Source organism: Cetorhinus maximus, chromosome 8 (assembly GCF_964194155.1).
Source record: "Cetorhinus maximus chromosome 8, sCetMax3.hap1.1, whole genome shotgun sequence".
In the NCBI taxonomy this organism is placed as follows: Eukaryota; Metazoa; Chordata; class Chondrichthyes; order Lamniformes; family Cetorhinidae; genus Cetorhinus; species Cetorhinus maximus.
The window spans coordinates 35,914,326-35,941,177 of record NC_135886.1 but is presented as its reverse complement, the minus strand read 5'-3'; the positions used below and the strand labels follow the sequence as shown (position 1 = coordinate 35,941,177).

The 26,852-nt window shown below is 42.5% G+C and overlaps 1 protein-coding gene across 5 annotated transcripts in view; it reads left to right on the top strand.

Moving 5' to 3' along the window:
- Positions 1–26,852, top strand: part of LOC144683557 (uncharacterized) — a 107,668-nt gene that overhangs the window by 69,969 nt on the left and 10,847 nt on the right. For all 5 annotated transcript variants that reach the window (XM_078546689.1, XM_078546688.1, XM_078546687.1 and 2 more), the window contains exon 10: positions 13,403–13,471. In XM_078546689.1, the coding sequence (XP_078402815.1) occupies positions 13,403–13,471 (69 nt within the window). The remainder of the gene's footprint in view (positions 1–13,402; positions 13,472–26,852) is intronic.

Genomic DNA, 26,852 nt, shown 5'->3' with positions numbered 1-26,852 from the left:
CCAATCTGTTCTAAATTCTGAATTTAGAGGGCAGAATTTTCTGCCTGTCGGGCGGGCGGGGATGACAGAAACGGGTCCCACCGCCATTTTAAGTGGGCGGGCCAATTAAGGCCTGCCCAGCGTGACGTCCAGTGGGAAGCGCTATGCGCCTCCTGTGCGGGCAGGGGGGTAGTGGATTCCCCAAAAACGAGAGTGCGCTCTTTCGCGCATGCGCATGAAATAGCGCACATCTCCCTGAGGCTAAGTGCTGCCTCAGGGAAATCGCTTACACTTTGAAAAATATGAAAAATAGAAAAAAAAAGATTCCCTAACATGTCCCCCTCATGTGACAATGAGATGGGACATGTTCATAATTTGCATAATAACTTTATTAAACTTTTTAAAACCCTACATGAAACCTCATCCCGCCGGTGGATGAGGTTTCATGTTTTATCTATTTGCCGCCGGGGCTCCTGGCCTGTCCGCCAACCTTAAGGTTGGACGGGCAGGTCCTTTAATTGTATAATTGATCTCAGTTGGCCATTGACAGGTCGGTGGGCCCGCAGCTGATTTTGCTGCTCCCCCGCCTTCCTGAAAATTTAAATAGGCCGGGATGGTGTCGGGGGTTCTGCCCGACTTCATCCCGCGTCATTTTACACATCGACAAGCGGGCCCCACCCCCTGCTCGCTGACAGCAAAATCCTGCCCAGAGGCAATTTGGGTTATTTTACAGGATTTGATTCTATCTCTTTGAGGTTTTGTATACATGATCCTTTTCTTTTAAAAAAAAACACGAGCAGCAGAACATACTCAGCGATGTTTCGAGCTCGGCCATGCGGTTCTCAAAAAGAACAGCTTGTATTTATATGGGGCATTTAACGCAGGAAAATATCCCAAGTACAGTCAGACAAATATTAAGACTGGACCAAAGAAGATATTAGAGATGACTAAAAGTGTAAACAGAGGTAAGTTCTAATACGGTCGTAAAGTAGGAGAGAGAAGTGGAGTGACAGAACATTAGGAATAGGATTAGGAACAGACTCGTTCATTCATTTAGGCCATTGCTGACCCACAACTCAACTCCATTTTCCCGACTTTGTTCCATATCCCTTGATAACCTTACCTATTAAACATCCATCTACCTCAGCTTTGAAAGCTGCAATTGTTCCAGCATCCACAGTCTATGGGGAAAGGGTGATACAAATTTCTACTACTCAAAGTGCTTCCTGATTTCAACCTCAATGGACTAGCTTCAATGCAAAGGTTATATTCTTTTTTCCTTGATTCCCCCAGCAGAGAAAAATAGTTTCTCTGCATCTACCCTATCAAATCCTTTAACCTTTTAACTTTGATTAGAACACCTCTCAATTTCCTATACTCAAACGAATACAAGTCAAGTTTATATTACACTTTCCTCTTAATTAACCTCTAAGTACCAATATCATTCTGGTGAATCTGTGCTGCACCAGCTCCAAGACAAATATTCAGCTCAAAGCTGAATGCATTATTCCAGAGTAGGTCTGACAAAGGATCTATACAACTGAAGGATAACTTCCTCCCCTAGTATTTCAGCTACATTGAGATAAAGATCAACATTCTGTTAGCCTTTATGATTGCTTTTTGTCCTGGTAAACTGACTTTTCATAATTTGTGCACTTGGACTCCCAAGTCTCTTTGCAGTTACTAGTTTCCCACCATTTAGAAAAAGCTCCAATTTATTTATCTTGGTTCCAAAATGGGTGACCATATAACTTCCCACATTGAACCTGGAAATATAGAAACTAGGATCAGGAGCAGGCCATTTGGCCCTTTGAGCCTGCTCTGCCACCCAATACGATAATGGCTGATCCTCTATCTCAATGCCATATTCCCGCTTTCTCTCCATACCCCTTGATGCCCCTAATATCCAAAAAATTATCAATTTACTTCTTGAATATACTCAGTGATCCAGCCTCCACAGCCTTATGTGGCAGAGAATTCCACAGGTTAACCACCCTCTGAGTGAAGAAATTTTTCCTCATCTCAGTCCTAAATAGCCTGCCCCATATCCTGAGACTGTGGCCCCTGGCTTTAGATGCCCCAACCAGGGGAAACATCCTCCCTGCATCCAGTCTGTCTACTCCTGTTAGAGTTTTATATGTTTCAATCAGATCCCCTCTCATTCTTCTAAACTCTTGGGAATACAGGCCCAGTTGAACCAATCTCTCCTCATACGACAGTCCTGCCATTCCCGGTGTCAGCCTAGTGAACCTCCACTGGACTCCCTCTATGGCAAGTATATCCTTTCTTAGGTAGGGAGACCAAAACTGCATGTAATACTCCAGATGCGGTCTCACCAAGGCCCTGTATAACTGCACTAAGACATGCCTTCTTCTGAACTCAAATTCTCTTGCAATGAAGACCAACATACTCTTCCTAATTGCTTTCTGCACCTGCCTATTTACTTTCATTGACTGGTGTACAAGGACACCCAGATCCTTTTGTACATCCACATTTCCCAATATTTCACCATTTAAATAATACTCTGCCTTTCTGTTTTTCATACTGAAACGTATAACCTCACATTAATCCACGTTTTGCTGCATCTGCCATGTGTTTACCCACACACACAACTGGTCTAAATTGCCCTGAAGCCTATTTGCATCCTCCTCACAACCCCGCCAAGTTTTGTGTCATCAGCAAACTTGGAAATATTGCATTTGATTCCCTCATCCAAGTCATTTATATATATCGTGAATAGCTGGGGCCCAAGCACTGATCCCTATGGTACACCACTAGTCACAGCCTGCCACCTGAAAAAAGACCCATTTAGTCCCACTCTCAGTTTCTGGTCTGTCAACCAACTCTCAATCTATGCCAGTATATTGCCCCCAATCCCATGTGCTTTAATTTTGCCCACTAGCCTCTTATGTGGCACCTTATCAAAAGCCTTCTTCAAATCCAAATACACCACATCCACTGGTTCTCCCTTATCTATTCCACAAGTTATATCCTCAAAAAGCTCCAGTAGATTAATTAAGCATGATTTCCCATAAACCCATGCTGACTTTGTCTAATCCTGTTAATGCTTTACAAGTGTTCTGTTATCATGTCTTTTATAATAGACTCTAGCATTTTCCTCACTATTGATGTTTGGCTAACTGGTCTGTAATTCTCTGTTTTTTCTCTCCCTTCTTTTTTAAATAGTGGGGTTATATTTGCCACCTTCCAATCTGTAGGAACTGCTCCAGAGTCTATAGAATTTTGGAAGATGACCAGCAATGCATCCAATGTTTCCAGGGCCACTACTGTTGGATGTAGATTATCAGGCCCTGGGGATTTTTCAGCCTTCAACCACATTAATTTCTCTAATAATGATTTCCTTCAATTCCTCCCTCTCTCTCGACCCTTGGTTCCCTAACATATCTGACAAATTATTTGTGTCCTCTTTTGTGAAGACAGAATCAAAATATGTGTTCAATTCTTCTGCCATTTCTTTGTTCCCCATTATAATTTCCCCCGTTTCTGATTGTAAAGGACATAAGTTTGTCTTTGCTAATCTTTTTCTCTTCACATATTTATAGAAGCTTTTACAGTCAGTTTTAATGTTCCTTGCAAGTTCACTCTCATACTCCATTTTCCCCTTCTTGATCAATCTTTTTCTCCATTTTTGCTGAATTCTAATCTGCTCCCAATCCTCAGGCTTGCTGCTTTTTCTGGCAATTTTATATGTCTCCTCTTTGGATCTAATACTATCCCTAATTTCTTTTGTAAGCCATGGCTGAGCCACCATTCCTGTTTTATTTTTGCGGCAGACAGGAATGAATAATTGTTGTAATTCATGCATACGTTCCTTAAATATTAGCCATTGCCACCCATTGTCAACCCTTTCAGTAAGATTCCCCAATCCATCATTGTCAACTCACACCTCATATCCTCGTAGTTCCCTTTATTTAGATTCAGGACCCTAGTTTCGGATTCAACTTCTTCACTCTCCAACCTACTGAACAATTCTATCATTTTATGGTCGCTGTTCCCCAAGGGACCTGGCTCAACAATCCTTTCTTATTGCACAATACCCAGTCTAGAATAGCCTGCTCTCTAGTTGGTTCCTCAATGTATTGTAAAAAACCATCCAGTACACACTCCAGGAAATCCTCCTCCACTGTATTATTTGTATAATTTGTCATTGTTTTGCTCACTCATCAAAACAGTCTAAGTTCCTTTGCAACTTCATGTTCCCATCTGAATGACTTACTGCCCTTTCCAATTTAGTGTCATGCGGACATCTCGCAGGGCCCCATGCGTTAGAGAAGGTTACAGAGGATGGGAGAAGTGAGGACCCAAAGGGATTTGAACATTATGATTTGAGGCATTGTAGTTCAGCACAGGGCTGATTTCTGAGTGGGTTATGCTCAGATGGTGAGGGATGGGAGACTGCTCAGGACAGTGTTGGTATATTTGAGTATGGGGCAGTGGCAAAAGCATGAATGAGATTTCATAATGACTGGGCTTAAGTAGGGGCAAAGGTGACAATGATATGCATTCTCAACATTATGAAGTTGTAGAGTGAATGAGTGCCTTCCCTGGCTAGAATGAGTGAAAAAGTTAATTTTTAACTAATTTTCATTATTCATTTTCTAAAGTTCTTAAAACATTACTTGTGCGGTTACCTGTTTAGGTGGGGTTTTTGGTTACTGATTACACCAGCAACACTTGAAGTACATCTGACCTTTTAATCTCAATCAATTGTGGTTTAGTTTGGATGCAAATGAGACGTTGGTGGGTATGTGTCTGTCATTCCCTTGAAATCTTGGTGAGATGGGGGGAAGATGGCGAGCAGTATAATCTATTGTTGCCATGTGTCAGTCCTATCCCTGGGGGACCAGCTAATTGTTTTTAAAATTATATGGAATTTACAGCAGAGAAATCAGGCCGATCAACTGAAATGGTCTATGCTGTTGTTATGAGCTTCCTCCCATGCTAAACCCTATCAACATAACCTTTTATTCATTTCTCACTCATACTTATCTAGCTTCTCGTAAATACCTAATGAAATCAGACACCATAATTATAGACGGATACAATTGTGGAATGTGACTCCCCTATCAAAGCAGGAATGAAAATCTTAGAATACCAATTTATAAAACAGGAATTGACGTACTCAGTCACTGTGAATCAATAGCTGTGGTTGTAATTGTTTTGCCAATCAAACACCCTACTGCCTCAAGCACTTTTTTGGCTGCTTGGTGTAGTACAAAGTCCAGATTACTTTATTAGGAATGAAGATATGTTAATTGACTTTTCAGTTGTTTGAACAGTAACTTCGTATCTAGCCACTTGGTGGCAGAGATGTAAAGCATGATCAGTCAACATGTGACATTAGTTACTAGCTACCCCACAGTGGTCTGGCTGAAAAGTCTAGGTGTAGGGAGGAATCAGGAGTCAAGGACAGACTGCTCTGTCTCTTGGGATGGTTGTTCATAGTGCTGACTCCACTGCTTAAAAAAAAGGCATATAAGAACAATGTTAGAAATGCAGATCCCTTTCAAAGTAAACCAGGACAAGCTTCAGAGTGAATTGAGAGCAGCTGATAGGGCATTGAGGCCTGTACTTAAGAGCTGTTTTTTCCCCAGTAGGGAGTTAGCTTCCAGACAGGGGGAGGGTCCAGAAGGGAAGAGTGGAAACTGGTATTTGTACTGAACTATAGTTTAACAATAAGACAGTTGTGATTCACAGAATGTCTCCTGCTGCCTGATTCGGTGAATGGATATCCACCTGTGAAACATATAAGAGTAACTAATATTAGGAATTAGCATGTGCTTGTATGAAGGTCATCTTGGGGAGCAGACTAAGATGTGCTGATGCCAAGGGCAACTTTAAGAAACCTAGAGGGGGTTCTCACCTTAATGTGAAATTTGGAAGACATATGGCATTGATTTTCTATTAATTCAGACTTAATGTTGATGAGGAAAAGAAAGACTTACAATTATGATCTGCCTTTCATGGCCTTATAATGTTCCAAAGCACTTAATAGTCAATTAAGTACTCTTGAAGTATAGTTACTGTTATAACGTCAGAAATGCAGCAGTCAATTTGTATATAGCATGGTCCCACTAATGGTAGTGTGATAATGCTCAGTTAATCTGTTCTAATGATGTTGATTGAGAAATAAATATTGCCCTGCTCTTCTTCAAGAGAGTGCCATGGGATCTTTTAGATTCACCTGAGAAAACAGACTAAACCTCAGTTTAACATCTTATCCAAATGATGATGCCTCCAACAATACAGCACTCCCTCGAAACTGGACTGAGGTTTCAACCTGGGTTTTGTGCTCAGGTCTCTGGGATGGGACTTAAACTCACAACCTTCTGACTCAGAGGCAAGTGCTACTCTGAGCCACAGCTGGAGAAAATTGGAAGAACATTTAGAGCCGGACTATCGACAGTGGTGGGTCTCATGTTGCATGCAACATTGCCTTAATCCTGCTGCCCCAACGTTACATTCAATTCAGTGTGGGTGAAATTGGTCTGCGGTGACGGCAGCAAACACGCAATGTCTAATCAGCATTAACTTAAATGGTAAAGATAGTTCGGCAGAATATAAAAAAGACTGCTGATTTGCTAATTCCCATTTTGCAGTAATGTCCAAGATTAATTTCATACTATTGCTTATTAATAGTTTCCCTTATAATCTATGATTACTGGAAGCCTCAGGATATTAACATATCACTATGGTTATTTATTTAATAGCATCTGTGCATTCTTACCTGAACTGCTCATCTATTTACTGTCGGAACTTCCAGTCTAGCTTGAATCGGTAATTAAGATAATCTATACTGATATTAAGACAATTCTTTGCAGCCTTAAACAGCACAGTATTCACCAAACACAAGTTTCTATTTCAACAGTTAAATGGAGAATGATGTCACAGCATGTTGCATGTTACACTATACGTGTCTGATATGGCTCTGTTTCACTGGCATTTTCATTTTGGAAAGTATAGCAAAGAGCACGAAGTATGGCTAAAGACAGATTCAGAAGTGGAATGATGGCTGAAGCCACTTAGTGTGATCACCCTTAGGAACTTTTAAGTTGTTAAAAATACAAACTAATAAAACTAAACTAAATGACTATTAGTGGAAAATAAAATATACAACACCAAAAATGTATTTTGGTTTCTATTGAAGTGTAACATAATTGTAGAAACACATATTTTAGTTGTTTCACTTACAGTTTCTTTTAATTTTAAAACTTTTTATTTCTGTTACACTATTTTGTAATAAACCTCATGCATATGCAAAGCTGAGTAGTCATGGGCTGGTTGCACTTGCCAAGTTCATGTGGTGAAGCGATCACATTGCACTTGACTTTTGTACAAGTAAGGAAATTTTTTTTTGAAAAAAATCACACTAACTGAACAGTTCCAGATACCAGTGATCACACTAAGCAGCTTCTAATAGGATGTGTTAACTGTACCATTGCATCTAATTCTATCATTATCTATAATGATAGGGCACAATAGGCCTTTATGTGAGGGTTGCGGTTCGCATCAACCAATGGGTCAGTAGAGCTCAAGAATCCAGAAAAACATTTGGATGTAAGGTAGCGATCTGGGGCTGTTCATTATTTTCTCCATTTTATATTTTTTTGATTCAAATGATGTTGGGCTATAAAAGTTCAATAATTTGTCCTTTACTAAGATTCAAGTTTTCCAAAATTAGGAAAAAGATTATTTTCACTGAGCCTTTCTAACATAATTTTGGGGAATCAGATCCAATGCTGGTGCTGAAAATGCAACTCCAACGATTACAGCATTAACATAAGTATAAGTACTCCTTGAGTTTCAAGCCAAAGTGATGAATGATAAGTCAAGATATATGTTACGATGGGGCAGATGATGTGTGCCAGGCAGATCAAATCCATGAGGGAAACTTGATCACACAGTCACAATGATTTTGCAATTTGTATTTTGTTTTGAGCTGCATGCCCTGAATTCAGTAATTCAGGAATTCAGTCCATCAAGACTGTAGAGATTTTTACAAAACTAAGTTAAACGTTTATTAACAAAAGAAAAGGTTTCAAGCACGTACATAGGTCTACAAATTAATGCTATAATAACTCTTAAAACCCCTAATTAATCTGGCTTTCAGTTATGCCCCCATTAAGACAACTGTAAAAAACAAATAGATTTTAAACAGATCCAAGCAAGTCAACACAATACCCTGGATAGTAGAATTCAAAGTGGCTTTTCCCAGCTTTGGTTTCTGTAGATAGCAGCTTATTGTACAAATACTGGAGGCTTTTCAGACGTCTGATAGATCATACAATGCCTTCCTCTCTGACATATAGACTCTTCTCCTTTTTACATGTTTCGCCCTTTTAATGCAAATTCATTGTTCCCATATGTCTTTAGAACTTTACTTTTCTCATAATATAAATCTTTTCATGGTGCTAATACTACCAGTAACCTTTGGGAAAAATAAACACACTGCTTGGTCTCACTTCTCTAGGTGTACCATCTCTACCATCTCTTTGAAATTCAAACTACCCTGATTTATCTAAAAATGCAAATTCTCCTCACTTCACCTTCAAAAACTTCATTTTAGTTATTTAACATTTCAAACCTAGCTTCTTTGATGAATCAAAAGCCTCCAGCCCAGCTGTCTCCAGTTCAATTAAATCCCACACACACAGGGCAACATTTTCCTCCCATCAGGGGGGAAGTGCGGGAGCGGGCACGGGGGGACGGAGGTGGGGGGGGGGGGTGCGGGCCTCCGATTGGCACCCCCAGTCGTGACCGCGCCGCCATTTTAGGTGGGCGGGCCAATTAAGACCCACCCAGCGTGACGTCTGCCAGGAAGCGCTATGCGCTCCCTGTGCGGGCGGGGGGATTCCCTCAGCCAGGAGTGTGTTCTTTCACACATGCGCGCAAAAGAGCAGACAGATCTCCCTGAGGCAAAGCGCTGCCTCAGGGAGATCGGCTCCAATTCAAAAGTTGAAATAAAGGTACTAAAAAAATTTCCCTGCCATATCCCCTCATGTGACACTGCCACATGAGTTGGGACATGTCCATAACTTTTATTTAAATATTTGATAAAAATTTAAATGCCTTCATGAAACCTCATCCCGCCCGTGGATGAGGTTTCATGTTTTTTCCGAGGCCCGCCTGGGTTCCCAGCCTGCCCGCCAACCTTAAGGTTGGACGGGCAGCTCCATCAATCATGTTAATTAGTTTTTTAATGGCCTTAATAGGCCATTGACATTTCGGTGGGTGCTCAGCCGATTCAGCTGCACGCCCGCTGAACTGAAAATCTAAATGACGTGGGGCGATGCTGGGACACACACCCGATATATCCCCGCATCGTTTTACGTGTTGGTGAACAGGCCCTGCCCCTGCTTGCTGACTGGAAGATGCTGGTCATAGACACATAGAAACTATCTAAACCGCACTATTACCTACTTTTACAATAAATCACAATAATATTATGAGAATTATTATACTTTCATGGCACATAGGCCAGAATTTTACTTCCCCTCCCGCCCAATGGGATACCACGGTCCCGCTGAACTGAGTGGAGATTTAAATGGCTCGCTGCAACCATCGGTTGGAGACACGCAATGGCAGGGTCGTAAAATCCTGGCCATAGAAAGACAGATTAGCATACACTGGGACAAACTGCACAGCGAGAGATAGAAAAGCCCATAGACGAGAGCAAAAACAAGCACTGAGAACAGAAAAGCTGAGTGAATGCGAAGGAAGAAGATAAAACTGAAGATTTTGGAGAATACAGAAAAGTAAAACCGTGAAAGGATAATTCAGAAGGATGGACCAACCAAACACAGTCAATGGGAGATTAAAACAGATTCCGTGGATAAGGTAACAAACATGAATCAAAGAAGGCATTGTAATAAAGCAATTTCTTATAATTAATAAATAGAGTGTGGACTATTTCAGTTATTTTAATGGCTATTAAAGATATGTCATATGTTTAACAAAAGTCCAATAATCACATGCTGTTATTGCTACTGTTCTGCTACATTTTTGTCGTTTGTGTTTTACATATTTTAGTGATCACTTAAAATGTTTTAGGCTATTTGCTCTTAATTACATTTAAAATACATCAAAGTTTCTCCCTTCCATTAGATGGGTAAGGCGCTCAAGACCATTAGGTTCTCACAGGAATATTTTCAGTGCTGATCTATGTTAAATTGATGGGAAATGCTTACGTGTAACTAATTCAGTCGGTTCCCTTCCCCTACATTCCTGTCCATTTTCAGGTTAATGGCTCTGTTTCTTTGACGTGTTCCTCCTGCAGGCTATGCAAGAGCTGGTGAAACCTGGACAATGAGAGAAGCTGACATTCAAGATTGTATTTAAACTTGTGCTTTTTATTTTGAATTCTTATGTTCACTCATGGAGCTATCTGGTTGTTCTGCTGTAGACCATTTTCTATTTGCAAATATTTTCTGCTATTCCTTCCTTCTTTAATTACCAACAATTACACTCTCACTTATGAATCAGAGCATTCAAGCTGCATTCAAAAAGTTGATCACAACAGTGACGACATTTCAAAAGTAAAAATGTTTGGATATCCCGATGATGTGAAAGGTGTTATACAAGTGCAAGTTTTTTTCCTAAAATTCCCAATGCTTGCAGTGCAATGGCTGAATGATCCCATTTTGTTCTCCATTTCCATCAGTAGGACAGGGAAAATGATCTTTCTTCAAAGCCACAGTTTCTTTATTTCTCTCAAGTCATACTGTCAGCTGCCACTTCTCACCTTTTGATGGCTTTACCTTTTACACTTTCTTCATTTATCAACATTCTTAGCTTCATGATCTCCTCTGGCTTCAAGAACAACTATCACACCTCATCCACCGCTAAAGCTGCTTCGGTGAAGCTTGGTTTCTTCTTTCGTTGACTCTTTACAGTATTTAGTTTATGACATATAACTCATTGCTTGAGTACCCTCAACTTATTACTCTCTGAAATAACACATTAGGGTATCATTGCATGGTGCCACTCTGCCATCCTGAGTTCTCACATTTTTGCCCACTGAATTGGAAGATCAAACAAAACTTTTCCATTGCATCCTTAAGGTACTATTGGCTGTGAAGTGATTTAGGCCATACTCAAATTGTGTGAGGTCAATATGAATACAAGTTTGTTCTTTCAATCTAAGCTGTATACTCTCCATCCTTTCCAACGTTGCTACAGCATTTGTCGTACCATGATATCCTCCTTCATTGCCCCTCTTACATGAATGGTCTTGTGTGGTTTCATGTAATATCTGGAGAAAACAAATGCAAACCTGGAATTGCTTTTCTTTGCTCTTTTGCACTGTCATCTCTGAAGACGTCTAAGGATCTATCTTTATCCTGTTCCCCTTCCTTAAGTTTATGCTCTTTGGCACTGTCACCTGCGGGCATGGGGTCATTTTACAACTGTATGATAATGACATCTAACTTTGCCATTCCACAATGTCTCTTAACCCTATGGCCTCACTGAGTCAAACAAGCTGTCTGACATCAAGTCTTGGTTGAGTCACAACTTCCTTCAGCAGAGACTGGAAAGACTGAAATTTGATGCCTGCCTCAAATAGCACTCCTTTACCACAGATACTATCTATTTCACCAGGCATTCACTCATACTGAAAAAAAAACATGCTCAACATTGGTGCTGTGTTTTATCCTAAAATGAATTTTGTGCCCCATATCTTCTTCCTAGGGTCTTGAAAGGAGTGGCTAGTGAAATAGTTAATGCATTGGTTTTAATTTTTCCAAAATTCCCTAGATTCAGCTAGGGTTCCATTAGGGTGGAAAATAGCAAATGTAAGCCCTTTGTTCAAAAAGGGAGGGAGACAGAAAGCAGGAAACTATAGGGCAGTTGCTTAACATCTGTCACGGGGAAAATGTTAGAAGCTATTATTAAAGATGTCATTGCAGGGCACTTAGAAAAGTTTAAGGCAATCAGTCAGAGTCAACATGGTTTTGTGAAAGGGAAATCATGTTTAACTAATTTAATGGAGTTCTTTGAAGGAGTCACATGTGCTGTGGATAAAGGGGAACTGGTGGATGTATTGTACTTAGATTTCTAGAAGGCTTTTGATAAAGTGCCACATCAATGGTTATTGCAGAAAATAAAAGCTCATGGTGCAGGTGGTCATATATTTGCTTGGATAGAAGATTGGCTAGCCAACAGGAAACAAAAGGTGGCCATAAATGGGTCTTTTTCTGGTTGGCGGGATTCACGAGTGGTGTGCCACAGGGATCAGTGCTGGGGCAGAGCTAGATAGATTTTTTATTAACAAGGGGTGAAAGGTTATCGGGAGTATCAGGAGGTTACAATCAGATCAGCCATGATCTTAGTAAATGGTGGAGCAAGCTTGAAAGGCTGAGTGGCCTACTCCTGCTCCTAGTTCGTATGGATGTTCTTATGTATCTTCTCTGTTACCAAATTTGCTTACTTCTAAATCTGCAGTATTGCCCACCTCCACCTCAACGTAGCTGCTGAAACCTTTATCACCTCCTTTTGTCACCTCCAGACTTGATTACTCCAAAACTCTCCATGCTGGTCTTCTCTTATCTTCCTCCCATACACTTCAACTTCTCCAAAATACAGCTGCTGCATCCTGCCCTGCATCAAAGACACGTTCATGCATCAACCTCATTCTTTAGTGATTAAATTTGGTCTCCTGAACCCTAACACATCCAAGGTAAAAACCTTCATCCTTGTCTTCAAATGACATCATTGCCTCAGTGCACCCAATTTCTCCAATACCTATAGCTTTCCACATCCATTGAACCTCCAACGCAGGCTGCCTTTGTATCCCTCTTCCTTTCACCACATCATTGGAAGCTGAACCTTTAGTCACCTTAGCTTTCTGAAACACCCTCTTAAAATCTTGTAAAGACCTTCCTCTTTAAAAGAACTTCTAAAAATCCATATTTTCAACCTAGATATCAGTCCCTTCTATTAACTTTACTCCTATGCCTTGATATCTGCTGCACTTAGTATTTCTTTACAAAGTGCCTTTTAGATGCTTTGTAGATTAAAGGAGCATTATAAATAAAAGTTGTCATCAGTGAAAGACTGGGGATACTACAAACTCAGTAGAGATATAACCAAGGTAGGAAAATAGTAACTTGTGAACATAAGTGATGAAATGCTAGAGAATATCACAGAAGAAAAATACTTCAGTAGATGCACTTCACAGATAAAACAACAAATTTGAACCTGGAAGTACAAAATTTTACAGAAGGAACACCAACATTGAAAAAAGATTACATACAGCACTGCACAACATATGTGGTAAATGTTTCCTACTTTATTCATTAACTATAGTTTGTATATAGTATACTGTAACCACAAAAAATCAGAGTATTGGAATGATGTTGTAAATTGGTACCTAAAGATAAAATATGTTAATTTGTGTTTCTAGGATATTAGACCAGGAGATGTAGCCAGCAAACGCAGTCTGTGGGAGAACAAAGCTGATTCTGTAGAAAAGGTAACAAAATCAAAATGAAGATTTCTAAGCAAGTACTTAATGCAACTACATTAAGGATGTTCACTGTACTTTGAAATAATAGTGCCTTTCTCTAATTATAAATATATATATATATATACACATATACATACCATGATCTTTAAAACAGCAATGCTAATATTCTTTGCCCTTTAGCAACTGTAGGTCAACTTACATTGACACAATTTGATTTCCAGTTGCTTCCTCAATTGATTGGTAAATTAATTTAAGTATGAAAACACTAAAGTCAAGTAATCCCAGGTAAATGTAAAGAGAAATATTTCAAATGGCCTTTGTATGTCATATAGTTAAAATAAAGGATTGTTGACGAGGTGTATAATACAGGGCCTCTCAGGAATGAAAGAGGGAATTTATTAGTGTAGAATGTTATGATCCCCCTTGAGACTGATAACATTAAACAGGAGATCTGAATTCCCATTTACCAACTTATAGGAATTACGTGACATTTCAAGTTTTAAGACTTCTACTGTAACAAATAAATTAAAAGCAACATAACTAAACATTTCTTAGTAGGCAGCTAACACACTAAACTACAGAAAATATATTACCCCACTTTAACTTTTAACATGATCAAAAACTCCATGCCACAGTTTTATTTTATGTTCCACTCTCCACAGGATAACAATTTTTACAAGAACCAATCAAACATCACTCCCAGCTTTCATCAGACTCACTTCTCCCCATTTTGCCATGCCATAATATCAAGTGATCATCAGAAGGCACTTCTCTCAGCTTCTGGAGAAGTACCTATTACCAGCCCGAATCAAATAGCTGCAGTAAGGCCCACTCTGGCAATTCCTGCCCCCCACCATGCCACAGCACCCCCTCCTCAGCCTCCGGCCACGTTAGTACAAGTCTTCTGGATCAGCTAGGCTGATGCTTACATTAGGTTGAAACCAGTGCAGCAGAAAGGAAATTATCATGAAGCCAACAGCTTTATTTAACATTCCATAGGCAACATCACCAAAGCAGATTAACCAGTCCAAAAGTAAAATACTGTGATTGCTGGAAATATGAAGCAAAAACAAACATGCTGGGAGTGCACAGCTGGTCCAGCAGTATCTGCAGAGAAAGGAACGGTTAACATTTCAGATCAGTGACTTATTGTTAGAAGTGGAAAACATTGGGTTGGATTTTGCCATGGAGTGGAGGTGGGTTGAGAGGCAGAGGTGTTTGGGAATTTCAGTTAGTTGCATGCTGGGACACCTCCCCGATGCCGCTAGATTTGTATCCTAGGACCAGACTACAATTGAAGTCGGCAACTCCTCCTCAAAGGTGGGCAGCCAATTAAGGTCCCACTTAGGTGCCATTTTCAGAAACTGCTGCATTTTCCAGCATCAGACCGGCCCCTCCTGCTGAATCCAGAGCCAGGCAATAACTAGGAGGCGGCCTCCCAGCAACAGGCTGAAGATCCACCAGTGCCTGCACTGTCCCAAGAATGAGCCACAAGTATGAAAAGGCTGCAGCTACAGCCAAAACCATTCCTGTGAGGGTTTTCCCCTCCACATTGTTGGCCTGCAACTTTTGACTTACTTTAATTTTAAATTTTCAGCAGGCTTCTGAGATCGCCTCCATTTTGATGTCCTCTCGTGCTTGTCTTCCTGCTTCTGCAGCGTCCAGAGCTCTCTTGTCCAGACAGCTAGCTGATCGGTGCTGTGTCCTCTCATTGGACCTTCCACCTCAGGAACACTCCCCACAGCAGCACCAAATTACTTTTAGAGGGACTCACGGGCAGGTTTCTATCTACCAGACCAGCCATAAGATGGAGGCGGCTTTTCAATGGCTGCAGGGCTAGAGCTTGCTTGGGGAAAGGGGAGAAGTGACCTTGGGCAAGGAAAGAGGCTGCAGGACGAGAGCTGTACTGGGGAAAAGGGGTATCCCAGGGTGTGTGTGTGGGGGCACACGTTGATCTGTGTAAGTAGCCTCAAGATTGTGAGGGCTGAGGAGGCAGTCTCCAGAGCAGATGAGGCCATATGGTTGTTGTGAGGGTGTGTGTGAGAGAGTGAGTAGTGATGTCCCTTGAGCTGGCAGTGAGTGAGATGCCAGTGAATGTGTGATGGGCTTGTGAGTGTGTGAGGTTAGAGTGATGAGATGGTTGCCTTACCCTGGCAGCACGCATGAGATCATTCATCCTCTGTCTGCACTGAATGGTCAACCTCTTCTGTGCAGCGTTGGTACTGACCACCAATGCCACTGCCTCCCAAACCAGAGTGGTGAGATTGCTGGACCTCCTGCTGCTAGACTAGGAGTGGAAGACATCACGACAGGCCTCCAAAAGTCATCCAGTGACGGGTCGCTGAACTCTTCTTGGCTTTCAGGGCCATGTCTGTTCTGGGCTGCAAGCATTGAGAGCTGTGTGGGCAGCTGCAGTTTAGATATGGCACCTGGAGTGAGGAAATGGTGAGGTAACGGCATGGTGGGCAATTCAGAGGTTGCCCGCCAGCGAGACGGTGTGTTTCCTGTGGCTGCATAATTAATGAGGTGGGAAGTGGACGATACAGTGTGAAAAACTGTCATTGCGGCCAGCGGGTGAAACGTCGTTTTTCATGCCTGTTACCACACTTAGTGCAATTCTGGGACGACTCTGCCCACCATCCTGACTTAGAAATATATTGCCGTTCCTTCACTGTCACTGGGTCAAAATCCTGGAACTCCCTCCCTAACAGCACTGTGAGTGTACCTACACCACAGGGACTGTGGTGGCTCAAGAAGGCGGCTTACCAGTACTTTCTCGAGGGCAATTAAGGATAGGCAATAAAAATGTTGGCCTAGCCAACGATGTTCATGCCCTGTGAAAAAACAAAAAAAACACAGACTTGCAAACTGCTTATGGTCCTGACATTGGGGGTTCTAATACCCTTGGTAAAATTCAGCCTATTCAATCTGCTTTTCTCTCCACAGATCCTGCCCGACCTGCTGAGTATTTCCAGATTAACCGATCGTTCAGCACCTTATGTGTTTATTGTTTGTGAAACCTTGCTGTGTTTCAAATTGGCTGTGGTTACAGAAGTGACCTCAGTTGAATAGTTTTTTATTGACTGTTAAGCACTTTGAGATGTCCTGAGGCTGTCAAAAGTGCTGTATATATTTAAATTCTTTCTTTACTGAGCTCCTTCGAAATTGCTGAAGACTTCAAACTACTTTTTTGCAACGTGTGCACATACTTGCTGCCAACTGTAGAGGCTACTTCACAGCAATAAAAAATAAACCTCAATGGCTATTACACAGTACAAAGTCCAGGGCACAAAGTTACAAGATGCCTGCGTGCCTTCACTTACTCTCTCTTTTTCTCTGTTCTCACTGTCCCATGAAAAAGCAGGTGCAGCTCTGAGCCCAAATTATTGTGAAAACCCAAATTCACATGGTATTTTGAGGCTTGTGAGCAGTTGGTGTTTTACAAAACAAATAAGGACAGGTTAGAGGTAATCAACGATAGTCAAATCTAACAGTTTGTTATGCACTTCTGTTGAAACACCGAGCAGCATTTGATTGATTTAAACAGAAAAGCCTGTTATGTTATGGAATACGAATGCTTAACTATCGTTTGTGGTGGATGCATGAGTGAATGACAAAGATGTAATTCACATGATTTTGTACAACTTCCATCATTTTGCACTGCTTCCTTTCTCTGACCATTTAAACCTAGCAATCAGGTTATCTTGGCACTGGATTCCATACAAAAGCGAGTTTGAAGAGAACAGTAATGAAATTGGCATATTGATTGGATTTCATTGTAGCTTTTCTCTTGTTTTTTTTTCCTTCAGAAATCTTTGTCACTTTGTAACGTCTTTATGGTAATAGCTTTGGTGTTGCCCATAGCCGATTTCTGTTGCCACAATGGGTTTTCCATTGGGAATACCCCTATATCAGATTTCTTAGGTGAAGAGAGGACCAACAGAGAGAAAGAATGCCAGATTGACCTAGCTACACCCAGCCATTGGTACAGCCACAGCAAAATATAGAGTCAGAAATACGCACACATACTGTACACTTGTCTGAGGAGACTTCCCGAGGTGGATTTAATTCACCAGGAAAGCCTTCACAGAGTTATGCCACATGCTGCAGTCAGACCTGGAGCTAAATTCCACAACAGACAAACAGTGCTGCCAGTTCCTGGGCAATTCATAATCGTCTTCAGCGTTTATGCAGCAGGGTCATTTCCAGCTGCCAGTGGGAATGTATTGAATATCAACCAATCAGCTGTGCATAGATGTGTACCGCAAGTCATGGATGCTTTGTTTACTCAATGAACAGCTGATGGAAGCATGAAAGGGCTGTGCAGTTTTAGAGAACGGCAGGCTTCCCAAAGTGGCAGTTGTTTACAGAGTGCAGTTTGAGGGCCCACCACCTGTTAATGGTCGCTCATGGTATTCATATGTTAACTTCTCCTGCAAGAAGGGTCAAAGAAACGATAAGTTATAACAAAATGTAGCTCTTTTCCCACATTGTGTTTCTTTTTATTTGCTCTGATTTTTCTGTTATGACGCTTTGGGTTTAAAGCCAGATTCGCTAAAGGAAATAAATCAGTCTACTCGACATGCAGCAGCCTAAGTATGTCTGCTGTTGTTGTTGGAGAAATATTAATGTATTAGTGCGTTAAATTGTAACCACGAATGCTTTATTTAATGAGTTCAGAGAGGGATTTGCATTAAGTGGCCAATTAGATTGCCCTGTAGCTATTAGGTGAGCAATGGCCTATTTGGCTTTTTTGAGGGGTTATTTGCATATACTTCCAGTTTGAAGTTCACATATAGACTACTGAATTTCATAATGAAGTGGTCACCATAAAGACAGTTTCCACAACGTTCACTTTGGCAACCAATAGACTACTCGCAAACCAGATTCAATCCAAAGCATATTTGATTTATTTTTGTTCTGGGTGGAGTGCCAAAGGAGTTGGACATCAATTCTTCTGAAACCATCAGAGAGGAAGATGTAGGAGGTTTGAAGGAGGGAAAGTTGCCTCACAAACTCCATGTAATATCATTGTTAATGGATGTTATCAGATCCAGTTTCACTGTGAATGTTAGTGCAAATAAAATGCTCTGTGCATTATCAATGAAGTACTGCCTTTTTTTATTATTAAACTTGCTGTGCAGTTTATAGCATAAGCCAGAATTTGATAGATTGTTTGTTGCCTGCCAAATCAAGGAGCTCACATGATATACCAGTATGCTGAGTATAGTGGCAAGAATTTATTTTCAATTCTTGGTTTTGCTACAATTATCCAGATATTTACTGTGAAAGGCTTGCACCAGCTTGTAGAGTTAGGACTCACTTGCAGGAGTGATCTTTAATGCTGACAATGTAATGGGTGTAATGGTTGTTAAGAGGATGTGCAGAAAGATCCAAATGTCAGCATGCAGCCTCTAGTTGAGGTATTGATGTCTACATGTAATTATCAGTTTTTTTAAAATTATTCATTCGTGGGATGTGGGTATTGCCAGCTCAGCCAGCATTTATTACCCAACCCTAATTGCCCTTGTTCAGAGGGCATGCAAGAGTCATTGCTGTGGGCCTGGAGTCACATGTAGGCCAGACCAGGTAAGGATGGCAGATTTTCCTTCCCTAAGGGACATTAATGAATCAGATGGGTTTTTACAACAATCAACAACAGTTTCATGGTTGTCATCAGACTTTTAATTCCCTATTTTTATTGGATTCAAATTCCACCATCTGCTGTGGCAGGATTTGAACCCAGGTTCCCAGAGAATTACCCTGGGTCTCTGGATTACCAGTCCAGTGACAATACCACTACACCACTGCCTCCCCACATTAGGTATATTAGATGGGAGGATTCTCTTCAGTTGAATGCTTGTAAGGATGAGTGAAGAAACAGTTCCAGGTAGGTGGCTGGATTGTAAAGGGCATTCCACTATCTCATGGGCATTCATTTAAAGATTGTAAGCATTTGTATACTGTATTAATGTATGGTCATGGCAGTTTCTCTAACCTTGGCTTGCTAAGCTCATTTAACATCTTTATGCAATGTTTCCATGAGCTTACTGTTATGCACTGCTTCCTTTACCAATTTAGCTCTTCTTGGGTCTCTGGCACATAATGCTTCATTCCCCAAAAAGAATCTCAGTGGCACTCTCAGGCAAGGGGACCGCTCTGTTACCTACTCTACTCCTTCCAGGTTTTTTTCTATTGGTCAAAAGCTTGCTTGTTTCACTTGTTTTAAACGTCAGGATCCTTGCCTCTGTAAACTGTTTTTTTGACCATGAAGTACGATGCTATTACTTGCTCAGAATCAGAAGACTTTTCCACACCTAAAAACATGCACAGAGTTTCTTGGTGCATGGGCGGAATTTTCCATGCCCACTGCTTAGCTTGATCACAGGCTAGCTCTTTGGGAATGAACATCTCTTGGCTGCACTTCAACCAAGTGGTGTTTTCTAAATTTCTGCCAAGATTGTAACAAGTTATAACAGTGCAAGTTGTTTTCAACGTAAAGCATTTTTCCAGTTTGTAAGGCAAAGGCTCAACAAGAACGGTAGATATTATGATAACATCTATTTATGTTATAGGTTTGTGTGGAGCACAAATGCTGGTATAGATCAGTTGTGATGAAGGGCATGTTACTGTGCTTTCAATTCTTATTAGTTATGCCAAATGCTGATTATAGTTGACTGAATTTGAATAAAATAAGGAGCATATGTATTATAACTAGCACACACTTAATTTCATTGACCAGAGTTGCCCTCTCATACCTTCCTCACTAAAAATTATGATAAAATACATTCCCAGTGCAAAAGACACAAAACAGTAACTGTTGTGTTAATTGATCTATGTTTGATTATGTTAGTCTGTCCACTGATCTATGTTCACTGTACTTGATTGCTTAAGCCTGCAGGTGAAGCTCGAGAGCTTACATAAATTACACCTTAAAGAAGGTTCTGAAATCAGGGCTGAGAGCATGGGCGGAATTTTCCATGCCCACTGGCGTTAGGTGTGCTCAGCAGTGTGAATGGACAATATGGTGAGAAAGCCAGAAATTGGTTTCATGACGTCATGAAACCAGTTTGAGATTGTCCGCTCAGCCCATCGATAGCGGGCCACATTCCCTGCCATCGGACATCGGGAACTTCATTGTAATACATCAGCATATCATTATAAGGCCAGCCTGTTAGAATCATCACCCCCACCCCCCACTGGATCGCCCACCCACATCGGCAAGAAAACATGCCGGTACAGAACACATCTTGACAATTGTGGCGTGCAGGAATCGGAACTTACCACCAGGGTCTTGCTCACATCGCGGACAGCCGAGGAGCAGAAGATGCTGGAGCCCGACACCAATGGCACACTGGAGGAACCTCCATGGCATGCTGGGTGGATTCTCATGGACATGGCTCTGCTGCAAAGCAACCCCCTGAAGTTAGAAAGCCACCGTTGAAGGTCTGCTCACAATGGATGATGGTCAACGCGGTGGAGAGGAAGGTCCAGCTGTGTTTGGGAGAGGAAGATATACCGCAGTTGGAGAGAAAGATCTAGGGTCGACTGGGAGAGGAAGAGGTGTCAGGGGCGTGAGGTTGGGAGGGGGGAATGAAGGTGTCAGCGGCAAATGGTTGGGAGGGGGGAGAGAGTACAGGTGGAGGAGGGGATAACAGGGGAGGTAGGTGTAATGGGGGTGAAAGGTGTAAGGGAAGGAGTTTGGAGGGGGGATGGAGTGCAGAGAGGGGAGGGAGTCCGGGGAGAGGAAGGAGTCAGGAAGGGGGAAGGGGTAAGGCTGGAGGAAGAAGTAAGGATGGAGGGAAGAGTCAGGAGAGGGGAAGGACTAAGTGTGTTCGAAGATGTAAGAGTGCCTGAAGGAGTCAGGGAGGGGGAAGGACTAAACAGTGGCAGAGGATAAGACTAAGGGGAAGGGGAATCTGGGGGGTGTGCGGGAGGTCAAAGGGTGGGGGGAGAGTCCAGGGTGGGGGAAGGAGTTCGAAGGGGGGAAGGGGTCTGGGGTGCGGGGGGGCGGTGATGTCCAGGTGAACATGCAAGGTAGAGCTCTGATGAGTCCATAACTGCCTTCTGGAGAGCAAACTGAGGGTGGGCACGTACAAGGGAATGATGAGAATGACCAAGGGCAGGGTGAGGCGGTAGGGTGGGAAGGTGAGGGTTTGACGGTAGCAGTAGAAGGGATGGTGAGGGTGGTAGGTGGGGAATCGGAGGCAGACACGGACCCTGGGGTGGGAAGGAGGAGGTCGGGAAGGTTAATGTGGATGGGGGTGGGATTTTCGGGAAGGAAAGGAATTTGCACGTTCACCTAGACATCCCATAACGAGAAAGGTTGTGGCTGGTGGGTCACAGGGGGTAGGTGGAAGGTGATGCCAGGGGCATCAACAATGATGGGGAAAATGAAATGGGTGACTGGGGGAGGGGAAAGGACAAGGGAACACATGAAAAACTGAATACGGCCTGCTGTCTCAATCAAAAGTGAAGCGAAAGTGGTGGTGGGCAAGATCAGGTGCTGCATGGGAGTGTGGTCAGTGGGTGGGTGGAGATGCAGGTCAGCTCAGATGGACAACTGAAAGTGAACCACAGCAGGCAGCATTGAAAATGCTCAGGACTGTGAGATGAGTGTAATACAGTAAGAATCTGCATGCGTGGGCGAGTGCTTGCACAAGGCTCCGAATGGCCCTGCCACACAGACCTTCCAGAAGTATTCGCCAGCTGCTCCCTCTGCAGTGTCAGAAGACGAGGTTGAGGGGCTCACAGGCAAAGGGGACTCAGAGGGAGAGGACAGCCTCTGAGATTCTTGAGAGGATGATTCAGGGGTGTCCAGCTGCTGCTCCCCCTCCCTTCAGGTGCCCAGGGGCCCTGGCCTGACTCCTTGAGGGGAAGGAGCACCTGGAGCGACATTGTGGTGCCCCATTTCCCTCTCGCGTTGCCACTGCAAGAACACACCCATGACTCCCGTGACAGAGTGCAGGTCTGCACACATCTCCGCGTTCTGCTGAACCAGGGTCTCCATGGCTTCTGCCATCCTCCCCATGGAGACCTCCATACGCTCACATGTGGGCACCACTTCATCAGAGAGCAGGTGGACGCACTCCTCCGACTCGCATGCCATTCTGTTGAGGGCTTCCAACAGCTCTGCATGATGTTCCCCGCCTTCTGCTGACTCTCCATGATTAGTTGGAAGGCCAAATCCAGAGGCTCGTCATCTGACTCGGACCTCACAGATGCCTCTTCCCCAGCATCCTCCGAGTGCTGGGGAGCTTAGCCAAACCTGCGTCCTCCTGCTGCGGACCTGTGTCTGTGCAGTGACCAACAGATTGTGAACCCGAGCCTGCTCTAGATCTAGGTCCCACCGAGGTGTGTGTCTCTGCACTGGTGCAGGGTGTGGGTGAGCGCTGTGACGGGTCTTCCAGGCTGCTTATTTCCAGCTCTTCAATGGGGGAGGTGTCCTCTGGCTGGAGGTTAGGACGTGGATGGAGCTGAGGGACTGGTTGGCTAAGGGCGTCGGTCCCTGTGAATCAAAGTAGAGGTAATTAATGCATGGCAGCAGGGTCAAAAACAGGAGAGAGAGCACTCACATTTGCGTTGAGAGAGGGATGATGTGGGGCAGGATCCTCACAAGGGTGTTCGCTGCGGACCTCACCGTCACCACAGGCATGGTCCACATCCTCACCAGTCAGCACAATGGCAAACTCCTCAAAGTGAGTGAGGGGCTACCCAGAAGGTAAAAACAGTTCAGACCAGGACTCTTATTTCCCAGGTTTACTGGTGTTCCATTTTAAGGTGTACAAGACCAGTTCGGACCAGTATTTTTGTTTCCCAGTTTTTACTGTTCTTCCCTTCTGGGTAATGTGGGCCACTCCACCCATCATCTGGGACCTCTCCCTGCTGATGTGAGCAGGCTTCTCCTGCGTAAAAACCAATGGAGAGAGTGTGAGCAGGACGCATGGCACTGAGTGGAATTTTTGTGCGGTGAGCAGAGCCATGGACAGGATGAGGATGCGAGCTCAAGAGGGTATGAGCCTGATGGAGATGTGAGGGTGTGTGTGGGAGCTAGTGGTGTTGTCTCTTGAGGTGTGAGATCCCTGTGGATGTGTGAAGGGTTTGTGAATGTGTAAGTTGGGAGCAACGAGAAGAGTGACTTACCCTGGCAGAATGGATGAGACCATTCATCCTGTAGCGACACTGGGTGGCTGTCCTCTTTTGCAGGGCATTGGCACTGACCACCGCTGCCACCGCCTCCCATGCTGGATTGATGCTGCTGCTGCTGCCCCTCCTGTGGCCAGAGCGGGGGTAGAGGACATCACGATGGGCCTCCACAGCATTCAAAAGGCACTCAAGGGATGCGTCACTGGGGCGGAGGCCTACAGTCTTTTTGCCTTTTAGCCATCCTGTCTTCTGTTCAGCAGTAGTGGGCTAAAGGCACTAAGAGGTGTGTGCGCGGCTGCACTTTAAATATGGCGCCCGACGTGACAGACTGGTGATGGCGTGGCACACGAATGAGAGCCTGTCTGCCATGGAAACGATGTATTTTCCAGGAATGCATAATTAATGCGGTGGGTTTGGGAAGATACAGTGTGAGAAGCCGCCATTGCAGCCGGCGGGTAAAACATCGTTTTATCTGCCCGCTCCCGCACTTAGTGCAAATCTGGGATGATTTTGCCCCATGTGTGTAGAAATCCTGTAATTGCTAAGATAAATCAGATACATAAGATATACAATAAATCAGCAAATACATAACAGAAATATCCTTTAAGACAGAAGCTGATACGCTATAATTTGGATGTGCACTGTACATTTTGATCATAAGTATACAAAGGCCCTGAATTTTACATGAATTGTTCTATTTATGTGCAGAATAGCCCAGCGTTGATTTTTGATTGTTTGATTTCAACAAGGATCCAGACACTTGCTCCTTGTATCACCTTGCATGGGAACATCAAGTTATTCCTCAGAGTGATTCATTGTACTTACCAAACTTAAACAGAATCCACACCCAAGCTACAGGTAGCAGTCTGTCATTTTGTTCTGAGTGTCACTCTTGGCAGACTTGAATTTGATTTTTGTCCACAACAGCTGAACAAATTTAGGCGGAGCAACAGGTAATAATCCTGCTGTATCGTGAGGTCATACCTGTGTCATCAAAAAAAACAGGGAAAAAAGGGAACGTATATGGATGAATATTAGTAGCATTCTCCAAACTGCCTACTCATGCACTATTTGTCCATTCCTAAAGCTCAGATGCCTCCTAATATAGATCAGGGAGACCAGAATTATTGCTGTGATATTCAAACTTGGTGAATGGGTAGAATTGATTTTACTTTTATCAATTAATTTTTCCGATACGGGTGCTAGGCATTGGTCAGCTGCTGGATAATATAGTATGACTGATATTGATGAAGTCACCTATGGCAGCTTGGAATGAATCGGACCGTAAAGAGCTGTTTTGACCTTGAGAGCCATAAGTTATGGTTGTGCTGGGAAATGGCTGATGGTCAGATTCTAAGAGCATTCACTGTCTCCCTGAAGAAATGGAGTTGGTAGAGTCAGGTTTTCTGAAAGGTAGGTGTGCCTCGGCTTTTAGTAATAGAAATGTAGACATAAGGATAGGCCCTGTTATCATCTGATCTGCCCCACACCTTCCTTTCATATTTTTCCACGCTTTTCAAATAATGCAAAATGAGAGAACCCCCTATAGAATATACATTTTCTAAATTATAATTGCAACATCTAATAAAGCTGTCAGCCAAAATTTTGGCCAAAATCGCCAAGGTATAAAAGTACGAGCATTGAAAATAATATTCAGTGCAAGGTTGAGGTAAATTGCCATTTGCTGAGATTCTTTTCAAAGCCCTGATGGGCTGTCTTATAGACCTTCAGGACATTATAGCACAGAATGAAGCCCATTTGGTCTTTACTGTTTTTGTAAATAGATACAATAAGAGCAAATTCAAATCTCAAAAATACCAGAATGTTCACAATATAAAGTGGAAATTGCTTGCTATTTTGAGCTATTACATAGACTATAATGTACCAGCATGGTAATATGTAAAGACATGCCTGCCCCATACTGTCAGTAGTAAAAGGATCCTCTCTAGTACATGGCATTCAGCAACTGGCACACGCGAACGCTATTATAAATCCTCACGTAAGCTACACATTCTTACCATAATGACACATAGCATGCATTGTTCACTGTGTGGGAATAGCTTCCAAATAGAGATGTGCATTCTGAGCAGTGTCAATGCTTTGAGCTATGCAATGCAACAATACCATTTTATACGGTGCTTTAAACTTCAGTCATTATTTTTGCACATTTAAAATCTCCGAGCTCATTGATGAGAGACAGTAGATTTATTAGGTGTCTGAATCCATAAACATGAATGAAATAAATAGTATAGTGTATGCATGCATGCCAAAAAGCAGCTTTTTAAATTGACTGTTTTATTTAATCCACGTGCCCCAAACTCATTTGCATTTCACAAACAACTTCAACTTTTGTTTCATTGGAATTGTGATGAACAAATCAAAGAGCAGAATTAAAGGTTGTTAGGACCAATTGTTCTTTCACCCATTTTTGACTGTGAGGAAACTTGAGATAGAAAATATTCTGTGATTCACTAGAATATTATTCATGCTCTAAGCATTAGATTATGAGTTAAGATTACATAAGCCAGGCTTGCATTCCTTGGTATACAGAAGGTTAAAGGGCAATTTGAGGTTTTTAGGATTTTGATAGGGTTGAGATTTTCTGTTGCTAGGGGAGTATAGGAGAATGCAGTATGACCTTAAAATCAAATTCAACCCATTCAGGAGAGAAGGTAGGAAACATCCAATGGATGGTAGCAGTGTGGAACTCACTCCCATAAAGAACAGTAGATGCCAGCTTAATGAACAATTTTAAATTTGAGAGCATGGATTTTTGCTTGTCAAGGGTTTTAAAGGATGCAGAACCAAGCTGTCAATGGAGCTAGGATGCAGCTAGGCCATGATCTTATTGAATGGCAGAACAGATTTGACGGTTGAATGGCCAACCCCAGCTCCTATGCACCCAGTTAAATGAGCAAATGGCTTCTGAAGTTTCAAGGTTACCAGTGTTTATCCTCAAAGATGTATCATTCATATAATCTGCTGAAATACAGCTTTTAAGTACTTTTAACTTTCCCGAAAAGTATGTCCTGTGCCACAGCGGACTACTGTCATATGTGAAAGTTTACTTTTCCAAAGACTGCTTGCAACTGTTTTTTGTTTGAGGTAGAGGATTTTTTTTTCTCTCTAGTGTGGACACATTAATTGGTTTTATTATCCATTGGTTATTGCTTTTGGTAGAATTGCCAGGATTTGGAAATAGGGAGTTGGGGTGGAAGTGGCAATGAACCTTATTTTCTTC